At 48.8% G+C, this 21,052-nt stretch overlaps 8 protein-coding genes across 8 annotated transcripts; 5 read left to right on the top strand and 3 right to left on the bottom strand.

Annotated features, from left to right (window-relative positions):
- Nucleotides 1-203: 203 nt before the first annotated feature.
- PEX2_028350 (uncharacterized protein) lies at nt 204-1,538 on the top strand (the record flags this gene model as incomplete). The annotated part of the gene is made up of 2 exons (XM_016740110.1): nt 204-415; nt 473-1,538. 2 exons carry the CDS (start codon nt 204-206, stop codon nt 1,536-1,538), a joined length of 1,278 nt encoding a protein of 425 aa, XP_016593521.1.
- Nucleotides 1,539-2,202: 664 nt separating this feature from the next.
- On the top strand, nt 2,203-4,985 carry PEX2_028340 (Zn(II)2Cys6 transcription factor; the record flags this gene model as incomplete). Its single annotated transcript, XM_016740109.1, has 4 exons — nt 2,203-2,579; nt 2,668-2,779; nt 2,836-3,566; nt 3,626-4,985. 4 exons carry the CDS (start codon nt 2,203-2,205, stop codon nt 4,983-4,985), a joined length of 2,580 nt encoding a protein of 859 aa, XP_016593520.1.
- Nucleotides 4,986-7,202: 2,217 nt separating this feature from the next.
- PEX2_028330 (uncharacterized protein) lies at nt 7,203-7,370 on the top strand (the record flags this gene model as incomplete). Its single annotated transcript, XM_016740108.1, has 1 exon — nt 7,203-7,370. One exon carries the CDS (start codon nt 7,203-7,205, stop codon nt 7,368-7,370), a length of 168 nt encoding a protein of 55 aa, XP_016593519.1.
- Nucleotides 7,371-9,588: 2,218 nt separating this feature from the next.
- Nucleotides 9,589-10,236, top strand: PEX2_028320 (CFEM domain-containing protein; the record flags this gene model as incomplete). Its single annotated transcript, XM_016740107.1, has 3 exons — nt 9,589-9,669; nt 9,749-9,887; nt 9,941-10,236. The coding sequence occupies 3 exons, from the start codon at nt 9,589-9,591 to the stop codon at nt 10,234-10,236; spliced, it is 516 nt and encodes a 171-aa protein (XP_016593518.1).
- Nucleotides 10,237-11,373: 1,137 nt separating this feature from the next.
- Nucleotides 11,374-12,801, bottom strand: PEX2_028310 (uncharacterized protein; the record flags this gene model as incomplete). Its single annotated transcript, XM_016740106.1, has 1 exon — nt 11,374-12,801. One exon carries the CDS (start codon nt 12,799-12,801, stop codon nt 11,374-11,376), a length of 1,428 nt encoding a protein of 475 aa, XP_016593517.1.
- Nucleotides 12,802-13,204: 403 nt separating this feature from the next.
- PEX2_028300 (acyltransferase family protein) lies at nt 13,205-14,716 on the bottom strand (the record flags this gene model as incomplete). The annotated part of the gene is made up of 1 exon (XM_016740105.1): nt 13,205-14,716. One exon carries the CDS (start codon nt 14,714-14,716, stop codon nt 13,205-13,207), a length of 1,512 nt encoding a protein of 503 aa, XP_016593516.1.
- Nucleotides 14,717-15,544: 828 nt separating this feature from the next.
- On the top strand, nt 15,545-16,714 carry PEX2_028290 (glycosyltransferase family 32 protein; the record flags this gene model as incomplete). Its single annotated transcript, XM_016740104.1, has 1 exon — nt 15,545-16,714. The coding sequence occupies one exon, from the start codon at nt 15,545-15,547 to the stop codon at nt 16,712-16,714; it is 1,170 nt and encodes a 389-aa protein (XP_016593515.1).
- A 425-nt stretch (nt 16,715-17,139) lies between these two features.
- On the bottom strand, nt 17,140-20,493 carry PEX2_028280 (uncharacterized protein; the record flags this gene model as incomplete). Its single annotated transcript, XM_016740103.1, has 1 exon — nt 17,140-20,493. One exon carries the CDS (start codon nt 20,491-20,493, stop codon nt 17,140-17,142), a length of 3,354 nt encoding a protein of 1,117 aa, XP_016593514.1.
- Nucleotides 20,494-21,052: the final 559 nt, after the last annotated feature.

Below are 21,052 nucleotides of genomic sequence, written 5' to 3'. Positions count from 1 at the left end.
TGTTCTCTCCGGTTACTTCCCTCACAATGCCGTACAACACTCGTCGCAAGTCACTATCCCTTCCATCCTTGGGCATTCAGCTCCCAAATTCCACTCGTCGTTCTCCCTCTATCTCAAAAGCGCATAACGATGAGCAACCAACAAAAAAAGTCAAGAGATCGCATGGCTCGACTTCATTATCACCCGAGCCATCCGACCCAAAAATGATTGCGCGCGCTGGCCGACATGGACTATTTGAGATTACACCGCCTCCCTCGCCGATGGATGGAGTGCTTGCGCCCAAGATCGACACAGAAGGAATTAACGACGACATCGTGATCGCTGTAATCAATCAACTCGAGAAGACGGGAAATCGCCCTCATCTCGTGAAAGAACTGGCGGCAGTCCTGGTCACACTAAATGTCAATGTCGCAAAGTACGTATCCTCCTCAGGCTTCCTCTAAAAAATAATTACTAACATTTTCTGTCTTAGTTCTGCCAATCCCGCCGCGTTGCTCTCATCGCGGTTAGCTGCCTATATGAAGCGTCCTTGGACGGCTCTCGCGCCTTGTCCTATGGCCAAGGAGCTTATTTTAATTCATCCTCGCAAAGTGTACTACTATCTTACCACGTTTCCCCATCAACCTATTCCTGAGACCGACGATCTGGTATCTGCCGTGGGTAGCAAGCACATTACACCCAGTGTTTCCAGTCTCGAGGATGAGGAAGACGCGATGGTGCGGGAACGTAGCCCCAGTCCCGAAGTGGACTTGTCTTCTCCCGACTTTGAAGAGCATGGTGATTTGAATACCTCCGCTAGCCATGGCGGTTCTTCTGATCACTTTTCCAACGCTAGTAATTTGACGCGTCTCATGAACTCGCACCGCGCGGCTTCTCCACCCCTGGAGGGTGACGAGAAGGAATTCACACAAACTGCTAGCGCTGTGCGTGAGCGTGCATCTGAGGAAAAAGCCGAGTCGAGCCGTAGCCAGTCCATCCTTTCCGAGGGCCTGAGCGCCTTGGAGGACCGTGATATGAGCATCTCTGAATCCCCTATGAATGGTGGTTCAATGTCTCCATCTATGCACGGTGACGGCATGTCTGAAGAAGAGTATAGTGACTACTTCTCGCACATGCCTGTCGACCAAATGGCTCAGGACCTGGACGAGGCTGCCGCCACTGCCCTGTTCGGCACCTCTCCTTCCCCCTCCCTCACCTCCATCGCATCGTCTGTCTCGTCTGGCACGAGCGCTTTGACAGATCTCGGTGTGGACGGTGAGGAGCTTGCCGGCGCTCTCGTTGCCCCTCAGATTAGCCTCCCTGAAGATCCTGATGCCGCCCCTGTTTCGACCCTTAAGCGCTCGCTTGATATGTTGAACAGCGGCCTTCCGGATGTCGATCTGAAGATGTCGGACCTGACTGAGTCGCACGAGAGGCTCACCCTTACCCCTCGGGCTATTTCCATGAACTCGGAGCCTGTCTTCGAGTCCTGGAGAGAGTTGCAAAACCCGGAGATGGTGGAAGTCGATGAGCTCGACGAGATGTTTGGCGAATTCTAAACTATCATCGACCGTCGATTTATGTTGTCTTCTCCTCTTTCTCTCCACTCTTGGCTGGGCTGTGACCCGCCATGTTCTCTTTACCACTTTTTTTCCACCTCGCTTGTACATGTTCATTGTCTTCTCGGCGCACCCTCTTACTTTTCTCGCTAATGCCTATCTTCTCTTGTATATATACATATGTTTTGGTTTACTTACCCTGGATGGGTAGATTGGGAGGATATTCACGGCTGGAGGAATGGCTTTACCCAAAAGTGTCAAAATAACTAGCGTTTCTTCCCATAAATTCATCTTTTTCTCATTCATCATCTTCATCTTCGTTTCCAAAAATAAAATAAAACGGTTCCTGACTAATCCGTGCCTAATCAGGAAAGCGGGCAGTCTATCGTCTCCGAGGTTTGGTCCAACGATTCCAAGGTTGCGCGTATTCCGCCACTCGGGGACTTCATTCTCTGATTTCTACAGTATTTTCACTTCCGAGGTACAAATTTGGACTGCTATTGATGGGTCTCAAATCTCCCTTGTACATACATTTCTCGGTCTCACATATGCAAATTCAGCCCCATCATTCGTCGCAACTTTATACCCCATAGGGCCTAAGAAGGCAACAAGATTCAGACTCACCAAACACCCTCTCATTGAAATACACAGGGCTTCTGCGACCATGACGGTCGAGGAAGCGCCTTCGAACTATGACGGCCTTATTTCTCAAAGCGAGGCGTCCGCCCAACAACCAACAGATCTCGCCCCCCCCAGATTCCGCCCTCTTTCCGTCGCAACCACAGTGTCAGCGATAGGCCCCAAAACAGCCAATACAGCCCCGACGCGGTCGAGCAAGACACTTACCGCACAAACCAAAGTTGCCATTCCTCGTCAACGGGTCGCAGCTGCCCCGCGCTATAATCGGCGAGTGCCTCGCGCTTGCGCATCTTGCAGGCAGCGCAAGACGAAATGCAGTGGGGATACCCCAGTTTGTCGCCAATGTCGCGAGCTAAGGGCTACGTGTAGCTACCCCGACGGTTGGAGGGAAAGAACGAAGAAGTACGTGTATCTGTGACTATACATGCATATTTCTGGAACAACACTCAATCGCGAGCAAGCATGCTGACCGAATATTCGCGCATTACAGACAAATCAAAACCCTCTCGGAGAAAGCGCAAGAATATGAGAATCTGCTGAAGGATTTGGGGGGTGTTGTTGATTCCAATGCCGCGGAGCGGATTAGGAGCTTGCTGGACAAGGTTTGTCCTTCTACCTTCTCGGGATACTGGAGTGTCGCTAACACTCGCAAATACAGCATGGTCCGGAAGTGGATTACTCGTCGCATAATTCCCAGTCTCAATCAGCAACCCCTCAGGATGACGTTCCGGAAAACGATGAACCGACCTCGCCTTCATCTATCGGGTCTCTTGAGGCAATTGATCGAGTAGAAGAGGATATCAATCGATCAGAACATGCCAGAGCAACTGGCTATATGGGGAAAAACTCAGAAATTACCTGGATGCAACGGCTACACAGAGAGGCAGACCAACGGGCCAAAGGTCTTCCGGGGAGTCTAGAACCAGGCCAGGATCTAAAGACCGATAATGCATTATCCCTGCATGCGGTCAATTATCATCTTGATGACTTGGATATCTCTGTGCCCGGACCGGTACAACTCTATGCCATGCCTCCCAGAGAGGTGGCGGATCATATGTTTGAGGCGTATTTGACTACCGTGCATCCGTTCTACCCCATCATCAACAAACCTCTTTTCTCGGCACAGTACCGGACATTCTTTGACAGCGCTGCTCGACCTGGTGACAAGTGGCTTGCTATATTGAATATGATATTCGCAATCGGGGCTAAACATGGCCATCTCATTGACGCACCATGGCGTGGGGACGAGAAGGACCACTTGGTATACATGACCAGGGCTAGGATTCTCAGTATGAACGGTGATGTCCTGTTCAGCCATCCCGATCTCCAGCAAGTCCAGGTGGAGGGCTTGATTGCCTTCTATCTTCTCGCTTCTGATCAAATTAACAGGTGAGTTTTAAGACCCCCTCTCGTCATCTGAATTGAGCGGGCAATAACACTTAAAATAGGGCATGGAGAATCTCGGCTTTGGCAGTGCGGTCTGCAATCACACTTGGAATCAACATGAAAAGCACCAGTCCAACGACACCCGATCTTTCGAAAGAAGCCCGTTACCGAGTCTGGTGGTGTCTTTATACATTTGAGCACATGCTCGGAATAATGACTGGCCGGGCAACTTGTATCCAGGAGGGAGTATGGACTTCGCCTTTCCCCATTCCATTCCAAGAAGAACAGTTACAAGAAACCGATGCCCTCGAAGTACTCACAGACACTACACTACGAGACGAACGAATCAACAACGTCATGGCAAGTGCTTCTATCAGACAAATGCCCTTCCACCCGGTAAATGGTAAGGATGCCAGTCAACACACTCGAGCACGAGACACTGCATGGATCAAAAAGCTGCCTGTCAACTACGGGCTCTGTTATCTCTACTATTGCGACTTGTCGGTCATCGTACAAGAAATCGTCAATAAAGTCTATTCAGTGGATTGTGTTATGATACCATGGGCTCAAATTGAGAACCGGATTGGTGAACTCAAGTCTCGAACCGAGACATGGCAATCCAACCTTCCAACCGGTCTCGACTTCACACGCAAGGAAGACAATGGACCAGATATCCTTCGCTGCAAACTGACCTTAGCGCTGCATTACTACAGTGCGCGGATAACACTAGGCCGTCCATGTCTCTGCCGGCGTGACGCGCGCCAGGGCCCCAGCCCTTCCTTCAGTCACGAAATGGCAGTGGTAACCCTGGAGTCTGCATGGCACATGCTGGATCTGCTACCAGATGAACCGGATGCCCTCCAGCTGTACCAGATTGCTCCATGGTGGTGCATCCTCCACTATCTCATGCAAGCAGCGACCGTTCTCCTCCTCGAGCTGTCCTTCGGCACCGTTCACATGCCAGAAAAAGAAAAGAACTTCATCAGCCTGTCCAAGAAGGCAATTCGTTGGCTCTTCGCAATGTCCGAGCAGAGCATTGCCTCCCGACGCGCCTGGCAGCTCTGCGACCTCAGCCTCCGCAAGCTGGCCCAGGGCATGAAGTACGACGTCAGCGACATGCCTTCCTACCCATATATCCCAGAGCCTAAATCCACTATCAGCCCGGAACCGCCATCCGAACAGCCCATATCTCATACCGCTGGCGACTACTGGGGTCCGCAGCTAGAACATCCCCTGGTGTCTGCTTCGGATGTACCGCCTGGCGAAGACCAGTACACCCATCCGAGCGTCTCGACTGCGGACCTGATGGATTCCTTAACCGCTGAGGCTCAGGACTCGTACTTCCCTTATGATCCCATCAGTGGGGAATTTATGCGTTCTTTCTTTCCCCATTCCAATGACAATGAGAACTGGGAATCTTGAATACAATTATCGCCCATGCTCATGAATGCCTTTACATGAAATCACAAAACAACATGCAAGAACACGAGAAAAGCATGCGGGTTTTCTACCGCTATTTTATTTTTACCGGCTGACTTTCCCATCCATTGCCCTTCAACCCAATCATCATATCCCATCTCCCTATATGCGTTTATATAGACAGGATAATGTTTGCCCGGGTCTTTCCTATTTGGGCTGCCGCTGCCACCGCTCTATGAGGGCACTCAGGGTCAGGATCACTCCAGGGCTGGCACCCGCAGTGAGTGAAAAGTGCGTGTTCGGTACGTACTCCGGGACCACCCAGTGCGTGCTTGGTGCGGACTCCATCCATCCTTCCTTAGTAACACTCAGTAAGCTCCCCTGGTTTGTCCAGCTCAACTAGATCATACCTAAAAGAGTTAGACCTGGGCTATTTACGCTGCCATATCTACCAATTCGAACAGTTGACACATTGGCCCTTTTGGGTAAACCATTGGTTTTGTGAGGGGCTTAGTTATTGGGGAGATGCCAGGCAGGCCCTTCACATTTACACTTGGTGATTTAAAGGGTGAAGAGTGATCTATAGTCTTTATTTAACACGCCTAATTAAGTTATAGACATCTTCTTTATATGTTGCTCTCGTTGTAACACTTGTCCTCTTATACGCGGTATAATAACATAGAAACCTCCACTCTGAAGTAATTATTCAAGCCTTCTATGGTTAGATTCTATAAGACATATACGTAAGGCGCTCTAAGGTTACCGTTAGGCTATTTTACGTTAGAGAGAGATGTCCTTCATAGCCTGACAATAAGAGACTCCGGGGAGTATACTCCGCAGTGCCCACTAGATTAACAGCATATAGACACTACCGAGGTAGTAAGTTATCGGTGAGTCAGGTGATTGGTATATAGGTATCTGGGGGGTTTCCAAGCACTTTGTCTTATAAACATTCGAGAGAATAACATTGGTATATCTTACTGCCAGAAATAGGATATACATTCGGGCTCTCAGAATTACTACTGATACGAGCAATACTACTACTACTACTACTACTACTACTACTGGCCCAAGCTTACTCTAATTTCCTAAGCATCTTATGGCCCCTTCACGCCCTGCCATACGTTGTCTGCACCCCCGCTCACGACTAGGCTGTCTGGTTTGCCGAGCACAGCACAAAAAATGCGATGAGCGTCATCCTTTGTGTTCTGGCTGCGAGCGAAATCAACTGGTCTGCTCATAGCCAGCCTCATCGAGCCCACCGAATGATGAAAAAAGAGTTCCAACATCGAAACTGCACTTGATACGACCAAGTCTGGCTCCAAAAGTGTTACAGGGGCAGGGCCTATCAAATATTCTCCACCATTACATATGTTGTACCGCTCCTCGACTTGCAGGCAGAGTTCTCCCGGAAAATCCAATCGTCACTTACAATCTACCTATCGCCTGGTCTAATGATCTTTTGTTGCATGTTCTTCTCTCCACGAGCGCATCGCACCTGACGTATGTGTCCCGGGAACATGAATTGATTGCCCAGAAACATTACGCGATCACATTGAGAAAGATGAACAGACTGTTGACTTCGCCATCTGAAAACACTTCTGATCGGCTTATCTTGCTCAGTATTGTGCTCGCATTATGCTTCTTTGAGGTACTCATACCATTAACATTTATTGTTGTGTTACTAGCTACTGATATCGGTACAGGCGGTCGACTGTAATCGTCAAGGGGCTTTATTCTATCACCGTCGTGCAGCACGGATCATGATAGCAGAGTTGCAGACGAAGCGAACTCAATTAGACCAGGGGGGTTTCGGGTTTTGCTTGGAGCAATATTCCTACTTGTCAGCTGTGTCTAACATCACACTGGGTTTCAACAACTGCAACGGAGAAAGGAATATCGATCCTTTCGAGATATCTCTGCGACATCTCAACTTAGGATCTAGTATATATGGAGTCATGTTTGGTTGCTCACACGAACTCTTTGAAGCTATCCCTCGGATTGCCCGACTGGCTATGTGCCATTCCTTTCCAACGCCGAGCAATCGAGAAAATGAGTTACGCACAAGCCTTCATATCCTTGAGCGGCAAATAGAGAACTGGCAACCAACACTCGGACCACAACAGTCATCAGTGAGCAGCCCCCATGGTACAGAAGACTTCCAAACTGCTGGAAATGCCTACCAATAGGCGTGTCTTATCTTCCTCTATCTGTCCGTTCATGGGTCTAACCCCCCGGATACACATCTGTTTGCCAAGGGGTCCTGTGACAGTCATCTACGGCACCATTGTTGCATTAGTTGTCTACTTTATGGTAGCCTTGTCGCTGGCTGAACTACCAGCGTGTATCCCACTGCTGGCGGCCAGTATCATTTTGCCTCTATATTAGCGCCGGCAGGGTGGTCCCGCAGTGTATCATATGCCTGTGGGATTATGGCCACGTTCTCCTGGGTCGGACAAAATGCATCCGTGACAATTTTGGGCTCACAAGGCATACTCGCCCTGGCAGCTTTCTTCAATGAGGGCTATACACCGCAGAACTGGCATTACTTTCTTTTATTCCAAGCCATCAACATCGTTTTCCTCTTCTACAATTTGTTCCTGCTGAGGAAGACATCGCGGATTCATGATATTGCTTGTATGTATCATTTTCATCATATACTCTCACTGATATTTTGGTGTCACATCATCTAAACTACCTGACAGTTTGCCTCACGCTACTCACCTTCATCATTTCGGTGGTTACTTGTCTGGTCCGCGCGGACAAGCAAAGCAGCAGGTTTGTTTGGACTGAATTTGATAACAACACCGGCTGGCCCAATGGGATTGCTTTTCTCACTGGGTTGGTCACTCCTTGTTTCATGTTTGGAGGCCTAGATGCCACTCTCCATCTAGCCGAAGAAGTTGAAAATCCCCAGAGAATTATACCTCGTGCACTTATAAGCACAGTCTCGATTGGATTCATCACCGGTTTCTGCTTCAGCGTTGGGATGTCATACACAATCAAAGATCTGGACACTCTTTTGAGTAGCTCGTACGTTCTATGCTACTACCCCCACCCCCTTGATGAAAATAAGACAGGAGGGGAAAAAAATACTTCTTTGCTAATATTGTGGATTGTAGATGGCCGATTTATCCACTTTGGATCCAGGCTACAAAAAGCGTCCCGGCAGCTACCGCATTCATGGTGGCTTTGATTTCCATCACTCTGTTGGTAGCCAACTCGGTTCAGCAAACGGCATCCCGTTTGACTTGGTCATTAGCCCGGGATGATGCGCTTCTATGCTCACGGTGGTTCTCAAAGGTAATGCTTGAGGTTCCCGCCCCAGTATTGTTGCTCAATGCTGGGGGTACTTTCATTCTTGGGTGCATTTTTCTGGCATCCACAGCAGCGTTCAATGCCATTTTAGGCTCTGCCATCATTCTTCAGATGCTTTCTTTCGCTATTCCGATATTTTTCTTAGTATGGTACAAGCGATCACCAAGCCTCCCCCCCGAAAAGCGGGCATTCAAGCTCCCAGGCTGGGCAGGGTGGACAGCCAACATTATCACAATTCTATGGGCAATAGTAGATTACTCAGTTGCTGTCCTGGCTGTTATGGCACTTATCGGGGTGATTAATTGGTTTGCTCATGCTCGTAAACATTACCGCGGCCCAAGAATCATACTAGAATCTTGTGACCCGCTTGATTCACCTTATTAGAACTGTGTCAGATGAATTATATACCTATGTACTCCGTACTTGATTTCTTTACTTCTTGGCCTTGCCATTCCGTTTTAGTGCTCAGACCTTGCCGCTTTTTGGTCTCAGAGTAAAATTGAGCACGGCCCTGAACACTCGGAGCCCCGGGGCCGCTTACAGATAAGCTGATTGAGCATGGATCATCTGACTAGGTACCACATGAGCAATTCGTGACAAGCTGTTATTTATTTGATTTATATAATTAGAACAAGGGGAAAAGACAGTTAAAAAGACTACTAAACAAGTGATTTTTCTAGATATGACCTTGCCAATATTTTCGTGAAAGCATATACAACCTAGTTATAAAATCTAGCACCTATCGCTTAGAGTACTCAGTACCAATTCTAGTGAATGTCCCTTGGCTACCCCGTACCCCGTACCCCATACCCCGGCCTCGGCCCACCATGTTTTATTAAAGACATGTGCGAGTAGCGTCATTGACTCCGGTGTCCCTAAAAAAGCTCAATGACTTGGCGTCCTGTAGGTCCGCACTAACTATCTTCGTGTAAGCTTTGTGACCCCGTTTGATGATTGAATTTCATTCGTTCAGATAATTACCAGGCACAGGGTTTACACTAGTTGAAATACCAGTACAACATAAGAGAACCGAGCCAACTGTACTTTTGGGAGAGTAATCAAGATAAATCTTTATGTGACCAATAATGTGACATGAAGGATGTTCTAATAACCGGCAAATCCCGCTGGCCTGCGATAGAGCCTGGATTGGAACTGAATCATATAAGACTAGTCTCGGGCATACATTCAGACTTGGTTGTTTTTTCGTTTCGTTCTGGTCGCGTTGAATGTCCTGCACGCCAAACCGACTCCAGGCTATTCATCTATTCGGTTCAACACTATAGTCAAAATGCGCCTTTCTGCTGCTATTATTGTGCTCGCCGCCGGTGCCATCGCTAGAGCTCAACTATCCAATATCCCACAATGCTCTGTATGCTCTGTCCCGCTCAATATCTCTGCTCAGTGTCTCATTTCTATAACTAACCCGTGCTTGTTTCTTTCTCTTCCAGCTTACCTGTTTCACTTCGACCCTTAGCGGGGACGGCTGCTCTGAGCTTACGGATTTCGCGTGCCATTGCCAAAAGCCTGGCCTCGCAGCGGATATTGTGCCCTGCATCAATAAAGCCTGTGATGTCACGGACCGACAAGGTATGAGAAGCTACATTCCCTTTCGTATGATCCGGTCTAACTAGGCCCTGTAGCTGTATCCAGCCTCGTTGTATCCTTGTGTTCCGGTGTTGGGCATCCGGTCTCTATCTCCGGGGTGGACACATCGGCTCCCACAACGACTGCCGTGGCAGCTATCCCAACCACAGCGACGAGCTCCAATTCTACCACGGTCAGTAGTTACGGGTCAGGCTTCAAGACTTCGTCCACGATAAGCGCAATTTCGGCTCAGAGCACCTCCCAGTTCAACGGTGCCTCTAGTATTGCACCCGGAGCTGTTCAGATGGTTGGTGGTGCTGTCCTGTTAGCCGGCATGACCTTCTTTATCTGAAGAGTTGTGTGGAAAGAGAACATAATGGTTTTGGTCTGCTGTCTACTATACTTAATTTCGCGCTGGTACCTCCTTCCATGTTCATTGCTTCTACCAAGCCATGTCAAGTTACACTCATTTTAATACCTGAGCTATTCTAGAATATAGTGCTCAAACATCGAATGGTTGGCGTTTGAATTCCAAGGCGCATTTTTTCACTAGATATATTCATAGTCTCAAGTGAGACCATCGTCTCCAGTTTTTGGGTGATATAAAAAATACCAAAGAGGTAGGACTGTCACATACATCAATACACTATCATACAGGCATCGCACTATACCAGCCCCCCACAACCGGGTGTGGGGGAAATTGGATGTAACATCGGCAACAGCGAACTAGAAAAAAGAAAAGAAAAAAAAAAGAAAGGAAAGGAGAAATAAGTCGTTCGTCCGAAGCCACTAGATTAGTGTCGTGCGAGAAACCACTCATAGCATTTTAGTTTCATTGCGATTCTGTGCCTGAAGCTGACTTCTGCGAGAGTTTGCTTTCTGCCCGAGATAGTAAAGCACAATCCCTCCCCGAAAGAGCCAAGGTGGCCAGATACGACGATCGCAGCTTCTTCCAACAAATATCTAGTCGAAATGAGATCGAACTCCGGGTGTTCTAGTAGTGAGGTTTAAACACCTCAATTGACCCATCCCACACCCCGCAAGCCCTAATCAATTAGACTTTCTGGCAAATGCTAAAAAGCGTATAGGATACGATCAAGTCCGGGGGTTTACGAACTAAGAGAACCTCGGTCGATCAATGTCTTAGAGAATTTGTTAGCAAAACATGTGAAAAGACGAACAATCTTTTAGCTCGCCACCTCTTTCGACGGTGAGAAATTAATTATGCGGCAAAGTACGCTAGACAACGCCAACATAGCCACCACCAAGCTTTACGCACTAAGAACCCTGAAAGGGACCCTTGTCGTTCTGTAATTTTGGGTTACACCATTACATGTAAAAAGTCCCATAAATTAATTCTTCCCCCGAACGCGTCTGCGTACTACCTATATATTCTTAGAAGTGGTGTAGGATTTACCCTTAGGCCCATTGAGAACAAAATATACAAGCCCGCATAATTGTTACATTATTATAGAAATAGAGAATTAAATCAAAGTCCTGCGCACATGCCCAACTCTGCTAGAAGGTCTCCTGCTGTGACATCGATACCGCCAGCATCTGAATCCTCCCTGCCAAAAGCTAAGAACAGTGTGTCATCAATGAACCCATGGTACTTTTGGCCATGGCTTTTCCAACTGATGCTAGTCATGTAGAGCATCTCGGAGGCATCTTCCAGTAATCCCGAGGAAGAATCTTCATCTGACTTCTCCGCTCTCATGCTGCGACCAAAGATCCAGATTGGTTTTGACGAGACTGCGTAGATCTCAAATGGCACTGAGCGCCGCATCAGCACCACATAGGGCTCATATAAGGGGCGAAGACCTTGCAAGGTCTTTTGTTGGACGACGAAGAGCACAAAGGTATTGGTCGCATCAGGTTGGCAAGAGTGGTCAGATCGTGCACATAGAGTGATGGCCAGCGAGTTTGTCGCTTGGTGCATCTTTCCTGTCTCAGGCAAGAATCTCTTGAGACATTGTTGGTCAGAAGCAGCAGTATTCGGCGCTAAGTTTGGTCCAACGGAGCCATCTAGCTCGAGTTTGGAAAACACACGTGTCGGTGCAATCTCATGGTGTATGAACATTCGTCCCGAATCATCCCAGAAGAGGAACCAATTCTTCTCAACTGAACTCCATGGCATTGGACGTTGAAGCTCACGATACTGTCGGAATTCGTGCTCATTTATGGTGTCTATCCCCCAATCCACCAAGATTCGGAAGTCAGATATCCATTGTCCGAAACATGTAAAGAACGAATTGGAGCCGTAAACGGTGTATGGAATTTCGGGCCCGTAGAACACCCTTGCATCATGAGGCCCAACGCTGAGACTAAAGTACGAAAGGTCGCCGAGACACTTGGTGGAGTCGCCAAAGGTCGCTGGGATGGGCAATTGCAGTGGGGGCTCCAGACAGCTCAAGACTCCCCTATCCTCCGAAAATGCGGCATTGCAGACGAGTTCGGCGTACCAGACCGAGGCAGTCCGAGCAGAAGGAAGCTTGCGAAGTTGTGCAGTGATGATCCAGGTGTCAAGCAGCTCAGGATGGGGGATTATACTGGGATTCAGGACGGATCTTTTTCCGAAGTCGATCTTAAAATACTTTCGATTGGCATTCGATACCGAGTATACTATGTGGTGTGTCTGAGACATGTCTTTGTCGAATCCGGGATATCTTCGGTCCTCGTCCGTAGCTTGTCCATTCCGGCAGTGGGATGACGTTCCGCTGCCATGAACGCCCGAACAAGCTATGTCGTTTTGTCCGACATCAATGTGTGCTTGCTTATATGGAGCACCCGAGGAATAGTCCGTAAACAGAAATCTCGATTGCAGGCCGAAATAGTTGGATTGGAATTTGGCGACGAGGATCACCACGGACAATAGGCCTGCAATAAGTATCAGGTGTGTGGCTATTTTTTTGGCCATGTTCAGTTTGGTGAGAGACGGGATTTAACAGTAGGAGATTATAAGTCTTCTAAGGTTATTTTAGAGAAAGCCGAGATTGGTTGTTGACCCTGACTAAGAAGGGGGGGCTTTGACTGACACGACCGAATTGAGTATAGTTTGTTTGGCACTAGGATCACATGGCTTACGTTTTTAATATTGAAAATAGGACGGTATAAATCTATGGTGAATCTCGCGAATGCCATTACAAGAATTTTATGATCCGCTGGTATCCTGAGCTACGGTGTCCGGGTTCCGGGCTAGCAGTAACTTTCGTTTCCGGTTGCAAGACTCTTATTATACAGCAATTTATCATTTAGAAGAACGCTTTGCATTATATACTCGAAAACAAACCAGGCAGATCATGGACACATGTGGAGGGTTATCAGGGTTTTTCAACCAGCGCCCTTTGGTAGAGCCACTGAGAGAACTTCACCGCTGGCTCATCAACTAGTCTAGTCGTGACATCTGCTAGCCAGATAGTCAAGGGCAACAGAACCAGATTTGCGGCAAGAAAGTTGACTTCGAGTCCAAGAGGACCAGCGTTAGGCAAGGGGAGGCGATTAATCCACCAGGGACAATTTTGCTGGTGTGAATCGCGCGCGAAACCCACCGCAGCATAGAGCCTGTCACCCAAAGTCCACAGAACCGGTCCGTGAACCAGATAGAATGCAAACGAAATACGGCCCAAGTACTGGTTGAAAGGGGCGTTAAAGAATGTTTTGAGCCACTGAAGGTGAGATGTGCATGCGACCAGAAAAACAGCGGCCCAGAACAGGTAGAACCACTTGTAATCGAACACTGCCTGTGGCTTTAGGAAGGATAAGAGGTACCACCCTGGTGAGTCACGTAATTGTTGTAATTTGTCCGTATGCGAGGGGACCCCTCCAAGATAAAGGCTTGCATAGAAGAGAACAGTCAGGATGGCTGTCTTGAAGGGACCCAGTCTGAGAAAGAAGCGGGGCAAGTCATTTCGTGTGGCGAGGAGGTCGAGATCTTTTAGAAGCATGCCGGCAATAAACATAGCATAGTGTGATCCATCTGCAATGTACAAGAAGTACACAACCAACGCGACTTCGCCTAGGAGCCGGGCATTGCGGCGAAATCTTGAAAAGGCAAGAACGGCGGAGTAGACAGCCAGAGAGCCTCGATGTTCGACGGGTATAGACCAAGCATGGAAATTGTAGGTGAACCAGGGCTCGCCGCCTGTTCGGAGGGGGAAACTGAAATTCTTGAACTCGGCGTACCAATTCCATAGCTCCGCGCGGTAGCTTCCTTGAAGCTCTGGGACAGTGCTGATATTAAACAAGTGCAAAAATGTCATATAGCATAATGTTGTGCAAATGACAGGAATATATAGACGAAACCATCGGCGAAATATGGCCGAGGACAGGGATTTACCAAGTGCAACGTAATCGCCATCCTGGATGATTACCAGTGGCCTCATTGAAAGAACGTACCCAGAGAGCACGAAAAAGACGCTGACGGCAAAATGCCCCCCCGAAAAGAATGTTCGAATACCAGGAAGGCATGCGAAATAGTACTTGTTGTCGTAACCGTAGGCCAGCTCGAAGGCATTTCCCACCCCTCCACCATCGTGCGCCCACATTTGATGATGTCCCCAGTAGACTAGTAGAGCTGCAAAACCTCGCAATCCATCTAGGTATGCGGTGGGCCTGATAGGTAACCGTTGCTTTTCATTTGCGTTGTCGCTATTTGTCCGCCCAGTAAGGATTGTGGGCAGAAAGGGAGCCATGTAAGAGGAGAGTGACATCTCATGCTGAGGGCGTGTCATATGGGTAAACCGTGGTTTCCACTGTCCATCCTCGAGGGCTCGCTCTGGGCTTGAGTTCAACTGAGGTGAAGAGTTCTCGATTGAGGGGTGTATCATAGGCATTGGGCGAGTGGATTCAAGTTGAGAGAGTCAGTCATTCGAAAAGAAGAAAAGATCAATAGAAAGCCAAATTCCAAATTTCAAATTTCACTTGATAATTACATCTCAGTACAGCTCTGTAACATGTGAATCCAGTCGCATACAGTGAAAATGAGTGGTTCTTGTTAGCGGGTGAGCCCCAGTGCCTAGTCGTGCCGAGGCCCGTAATTAATTAGAGCCGGATCCCCGCGGGCCCTCTTCCCCTCCCCCACAAGTCGGGGTTTGAACACAGACCTCGGGGGTATGGCCCGATTTGACTGACTCCGTGCAGCCACAATATCACCCCCTGCAATGTCTCAAAGCTTTGGGGTCGCATGTGAGTGCTTACAGAGTACGGAAGTCTAAGTGGCGTTATGAACCAAATCCATAATTGACTTTTCCCCCACACCAGGTCTCTACTATTGGCCCCCGCCGCCCGGATGGCTAAAGGGGTTTCACTACTCCGTACTCTAGGAATGATCCAACCAGTCAAGCTTCAATTACCATTTCCGTGCCAGTGACAGGTACTATTGCGTTCGCGAGTGTACCAACAATACAGCCTAGCAAACAAGGTGTAAGCCTGCGAAGGTGCCCAGGTGATAGGGAGTAACATGATCCGAGGCAATGCACTGTAGACTTAATGAATCCCACATGTTAATTACGATGACATGTAAAATGTACTGTATGTAATCTACTTCTCAGTGAAATAAGTCCCTGCCTTCCTGTACTAACAAGCTTTCTCCTTTCTCGACTTCGATGCTTGTCTCCCAGACAGGAGGTTCACTGAATTAAATCCCCATCACAGGCTCAGTCATGCGGGAGAAGAATTTCGTGTTGCCCAATCTCTTTCCGAAGAAGGCACGCAGAGTCACACATGGGGGCCTAGTGGCTTTGTGTCTGTTCATCTACTTTTGTCTCACCAGAACGTCCAACGACTTGGGCAAGAAACAATCATACTCTACTCAGCTGACGAGCAATGTTGGCGAACAATTTCCCAGGAAAATCTGGCAGATCTGGAAAGTGAATCCATTGGAATTCGACGGGCGTGATATCGAGGTAGCGCGCAGCTGGATATCTAAAAACCCGGGCTATAGGTACGAGGTTCTGACCGACCAGAATGACCTCGATTATGTCGAATCAAACTTCGGACCCCTTGGGCTGAATCGACCAGATATCGTTAAAACATACCGATCTTTAACAGCCCCGATCATCAAAGCCGACCTACTTCGGTATCTTGTTTTGTACATGGAGGGAGGTGTCTATGCCGATATAGACGTGGAGGCATTGAGACCAGTTGAGCGATTCATCCCAAGCAGCCGCGATGCGGGCGAGATTGACATGGTCATTGGCATTGAAATCGACGAGCCAGAATTCCGCGACCATCCTATACTAGGTCCAAAATCTCAATCCTTCTGTCAATGGACATTCATGTGCAAGCCTCGACAGCCCGTGATGATGCGACTAGTAGAGAATATCCTGCTCTGGCTCAATCAGCTCTCCATCGAGCAAGGGAGGCCGATCTCTGAGCTTCAGCTGGACTTCGATGATGTGATCACCGGCACCGGGCCTTCAGCCTTTACAGGCGCAATACTATCTGAAATGAGCCGCACAACGGGCAAGGATATCACATGGAGTATGTTCCATGATATTCCGGAATCCAAAGTTGTCGGCGGATTTCTGGTTCTCACGGTTGAAGCGTTCGCCGCTGGGCAAGGCCATTCGGACTCGGGCAACCACCATTCGCGCACGGCGTTGGTCAAGCACCATTACCATGCATCTGCGTGGCCAACCCGTCACCCACGATTCTACCACCCGATCTTTGGAGAGGTCGAGAGGTGCAATTGGAATGTGGACTGTGTACGGAAGTGGGACGAAGAAATGAGTTCTTTTACAGCTCTGCCTCAGGAAGAGCAGGACCGGCAGATTGCCACATTCCAGGCAATAGGGGAAGCACTAAAAAATATGGAACCACCCCCTAGCTAGCGAATGTTTTTGTTTTATTTTTGTTCCGATAATGTGATTATGTGTTCTAGATATAAGCAATACGCCCTCGTAGAGCCCTCACTAGAGCATGTTGTAATATGATGCTGGTGTAGCAGGAATCTAGCTCATGTCTGCTCTCGAGGTCTGGTTCTCGAGTCTGACTAATCTGCCACGTGATTAGCACTGGACTGAAATTTACTCAGTGAGTCTGACTCCCGATGTCTGAGCGCCCTCATTAAAGCGGCATCCCGGGAGAGGAAATCAAGTACGTAAACTCCGTCGTGAGCTAGTACACAGCCTTCTAAATTGGTCCATGGAGTGCGGAAAAAGAATAGTATATACATTCAAGAATAGTTTTTTACTGTAAAAATAAAAATACATACAAGACAGGACCCATGAGAAAAAGAAGTCATCTCTCCCACTACCTAGATCTTGTGATTATCATAAGGCCACTTCGGCTCCGGCTCCGGGTTCGGCAAGGACTCCGCCAATTCCTTTGGCCAGTGAGATTTCATGAAGGGATCGGATCTGTTGTACTTGATCCGCATCCTAACAGGCCTGCGTGTGGGCGAAGAAAAGACCTTTCTGAGCTGCATGCGGCGCATGTGGCCAGGGATCTCGATGTCGACCTGGTCTTCCGGGAGACCAAATTTGAGGAAGGTCTCGAGACAAAAGTCTAGAATAGACTCGAGCTCTGTTTGTGGCATCTTGCCGGACTTTAATTGGTAGGGGTATTCCTTGCGGGAGATGGAGGGTTTGTATGGGATGGTAGGGTCGTAGAGGAAGGAGGAAAAGGGGGAGGATGAGGCGGTCTTGTGGGAGTTGGTGGTCTTGGTTTGGGTCATATTGGGACTGGGACTGCGGCTGTGGGATTGTTCGCCCGTGGTTTGTTTCACACACTCTGCGTATTCTCGAACGGCACTTCGTGCGAGGATGCGGACGGTGTTGAGGTCTGCTATCGTTGCTTTGCTTCGGACATGGTTGACGTAATCTGCGTCCCATCCCGGGGAACCATGTGAATTGGCCCGTTCGTCACTGAACAGCAGCCGGGCAACACCACCTGGAGATTGGAGCTGGCGCTTGGGAGATACCCAGTCGACACAGACTTTGTCCCAGAGCTGTTTGCCAGCGATAGCGCCCTGCGTTTCCACGACGGCAGCGAAGATCTCGTGGAAGGTGGTTGGTGGGATCAAAGTGGCCTTGTGGTGTCCGGTGATTTCCTTGGGTGCCTCCACTTGTTTGAGGATGTCGGGTAGAGGACCTGGAATGGCAGAGAGTACGCGGTGCATACGAGAGAGTGTTCGAAGTTGGAAGTTTCTGACTTTTTCGCGAGTATGATTAGCATGCCACTCGCCGCGGAAAAGGCGAAGCAAGATGTCTGTCGCCTGGTTCAGGTCTTCTGTATCTGCCTGAGTCAAGGTGCCGGCAGATGTCTTATGCTGAACGGTGGCATCAAGTCGAATTACTGCACTTGCCAGTACGCCGATGTTGATGTAACCCCAGGATTTAGCCCGGTGATCGGTCAAGAAGTTAAGCATCAGCACCACGCGGTTCCAATCTTTTCGTGCGATACTGAAGTTGATCAACGATTTAATGGTGTTCACAGAAAGAGGGATCGCGAGCGACCCGATGACACGCTCGCCAAGCTCGACATTACCAGTGGCAGCTGCAAATCGAAGGATAGATGGCGCGAGGGCCTGGTTTCTATATGCGCTTTGAGGGATGGCAGGGCCGTCGATGTCATTGTCCAGGAGTAGTTGTTGACCAAAATCAAACGCGTGGGTGGTAGTCGCCACGTCAAGGAGATTGGCAAAAGTGGCACATGACAACTGCGGGATAGACGATTGAGAGATATCTTGAGGCTCGAAAGATTTGAAATCAAACAACAAAGAAGCTTCTTCGTCGCTAGCTTGGCTTATCCGTTCAAAGAACTTTTCAATGTGTTGTGCCTTGCTTGCATCAGCAATATTTTGAAGCCAAGCATACTCGTGGAAAAGTCGTCCACTTTGCTTGTCCCGAGCATAATAATTGAGATTGAATTCGATCAGGCCAGTCATGGCGGCCGATTCATCATAGAACTGTGCTCGCGTTTTTCCGTCCAACACTTGTGCCAGGCTCAGCTCGTTCCCTTCCCACGGAGGAACAACATTGTTCTGGGACCTTAGGAGATGCTCGAAGGAAACAGGATCAGACGATGGTTTCAAACAGCCCGAGGCCAATATCCGTACAATGTGCCAATTGGTGAACCTGTTTGTGGGCCGAAGGTCCTCACGGCTGGACACGGTAGGGTCAATAAGTTTAGTCAGAGGGGCTGATAAATTGGTGAGATCCTCAGGAAGATATCCACGATCTCCCATTCCAACATAAGCTTTGTTCGCCAAGCCACTACGGAGCGATGCAATCACCTCAGAGCTGATAGTGCGGTAGCCAAGCCCATTGAATGGTGCTTTGTCCTGACCCTTGAGTGTTGGAGGTTTCTCGTTTTGGCCTGGTCGACGCCATGATTGCTCGATACTGACATTAGTTCGTTGGACTGTATCAAGGTCATTTACTAAAGGCGCCCAGCTCTCAGCCTTCCATTCGCTAAGCCGGGTCATTTGGTGCACGAGTAGTGTGCCCGTTCTGCAGAACCCATGCTCCACACAACACCATAGAATGAGCTCAAGCCAGATTTCGGGGCCCAGCTCTCGGATTCCCGGCGTATAAGGAATGAAAGGTGACGGCTCTCCTGCATCAGCGGCCGCAGCAGCCACTGCTGTTTCATGTTCATGCCACGCCGCGTCGGACAAAACGCTCATTATAGAGTTGGACAAAAGATGGAGCGCTGGCGGGCGAAATACAATCTGGCTGGCATCTGGTTTCGGATATTGATAAACTCTGTCAGAGATCATGCCTGCATGGTGTAAACGGGCAAGAGTTCGGAATACACAGGACATTGCATGCTTTGAATCATCTGACCGACTGCGCGCAGCATACAAAACTAGAGAGCCAAGGTTTGCGAGTATTTCAGCCAAAATTCTCTCCCCAAAAAACCTCGGTGCAGGTTCCACAGTCAGAGTATCAAGGGAAATGTTATCTGATGGCATAGGTTGTAGACGAGACCATTTCCAAGGGGATGTTGATTTTGTGCCTCCCGTGAGCTTGCTAAGGGAGACCTCCTCGGTGATGGGAGACACCGAGTCAGATGTTGACTCATTTCTGCGGCGCACAGAAAACGGTCTGTTCCAATCAAGCCCAGGCGAAGGGTGTGTAGGAGGCATATGAGGAGCTAGCAACTCGTAGGTGTCGATCATGCTGTTGAGAAGAGCCTGCACATTAGACCACTCATGGTGCGCAAATCCAAGATGCGCGAGCAGGTGAAATTCAAAATGAATTCTTCCATCCCATAGGCACCCTAGTAGAGCGTGGGTCCGATCAAGCTCATTTTCAGATTCGCGGAGTGGTCGAAGCCGCCTGGGCTGGCCTGCAGGTTGGGCGACGTCTGGTGATTTGGCGATTCTTGGTGGAACACAATCCCTCAGTATCGGCATCCATTCCTCAATATGTCTCTTCTGGTCATGCCGGAGGCGAGGGTGTTTGATTAAATTGTATTGGCGTAGAAAAAGAACTTCATCTGGGAAATTGATCTCTCTCTGGTCATTCCGAGTTTTCCGGGTAAACTGAGTCCACGTCGGCCGGGAGAAAGGAGACACGGATCGATATGGGAGGAAAGGAAGGCGCGAAGCAGCTGGCCTGCGACCGAATGGCAGGATGCGGCCGGGGCGCAAGCATCTGCTCATGGTACCGCAACGAGGCTCGAAGGCGGGTGTATAGGTTTCGCGATCTCGATGGGTACGGGATTGGCGTGATACATGTCGATTTCACAGGTACATAGCGGGATATCCACGAGATTCAATTGAACCCCGTACCAACAGGGGCAAATGAACAAAGATGAGGGAGATGAGGTGTAAATGTTGTTTCGAGAATTTTGGAGATCAGGAACGGCTGAGTCAGCACCGAGCTATGAACCAATCGGAGGCCACAGAATGCGGAGTTCTTTAGGGAGGTATACTTCAAGCGCAGGTTTATATTGTCAGGGGATTTCTTTCGAGGATATTCTTGGTTGAATTTATTGAGATATATGGCCAGTATATTACATGCTCAGTGAGTTTCGAGTCACGCGATATATGATGCATAAGCACTGAGGGTTCCACGGCGACTGTTACAGATAGGGCTATCTAGGCTCATAAAGAACCCCCTAATATTCATTACCATCAGCATCTACGCACATTCTTAATGGTCCAAACTCTTTATCCACTCTACTTCTACGCATCTCTCTAGCACTATATGGTCAAAAAG

Source organism: Penicillium expansum (genome assembly GCF_000769745.1).
Source record: "Penicillium expansum strain MD-8 chromosome Unknown contig75, whole genome shotgun sequence".
Classification (NCBI taxonomy): Eukaryota; Fungi; Ascomycota; class Eurotiomycetes; order Eurotiales; family Aspergillaceae; genus Penicillium; species Penicillium expansum.
The sequence above is the reverse complement of the archived record's forward strand: the minus strand, read 5'-3'. Positions and strand labels throughout refer to the sequence as shown.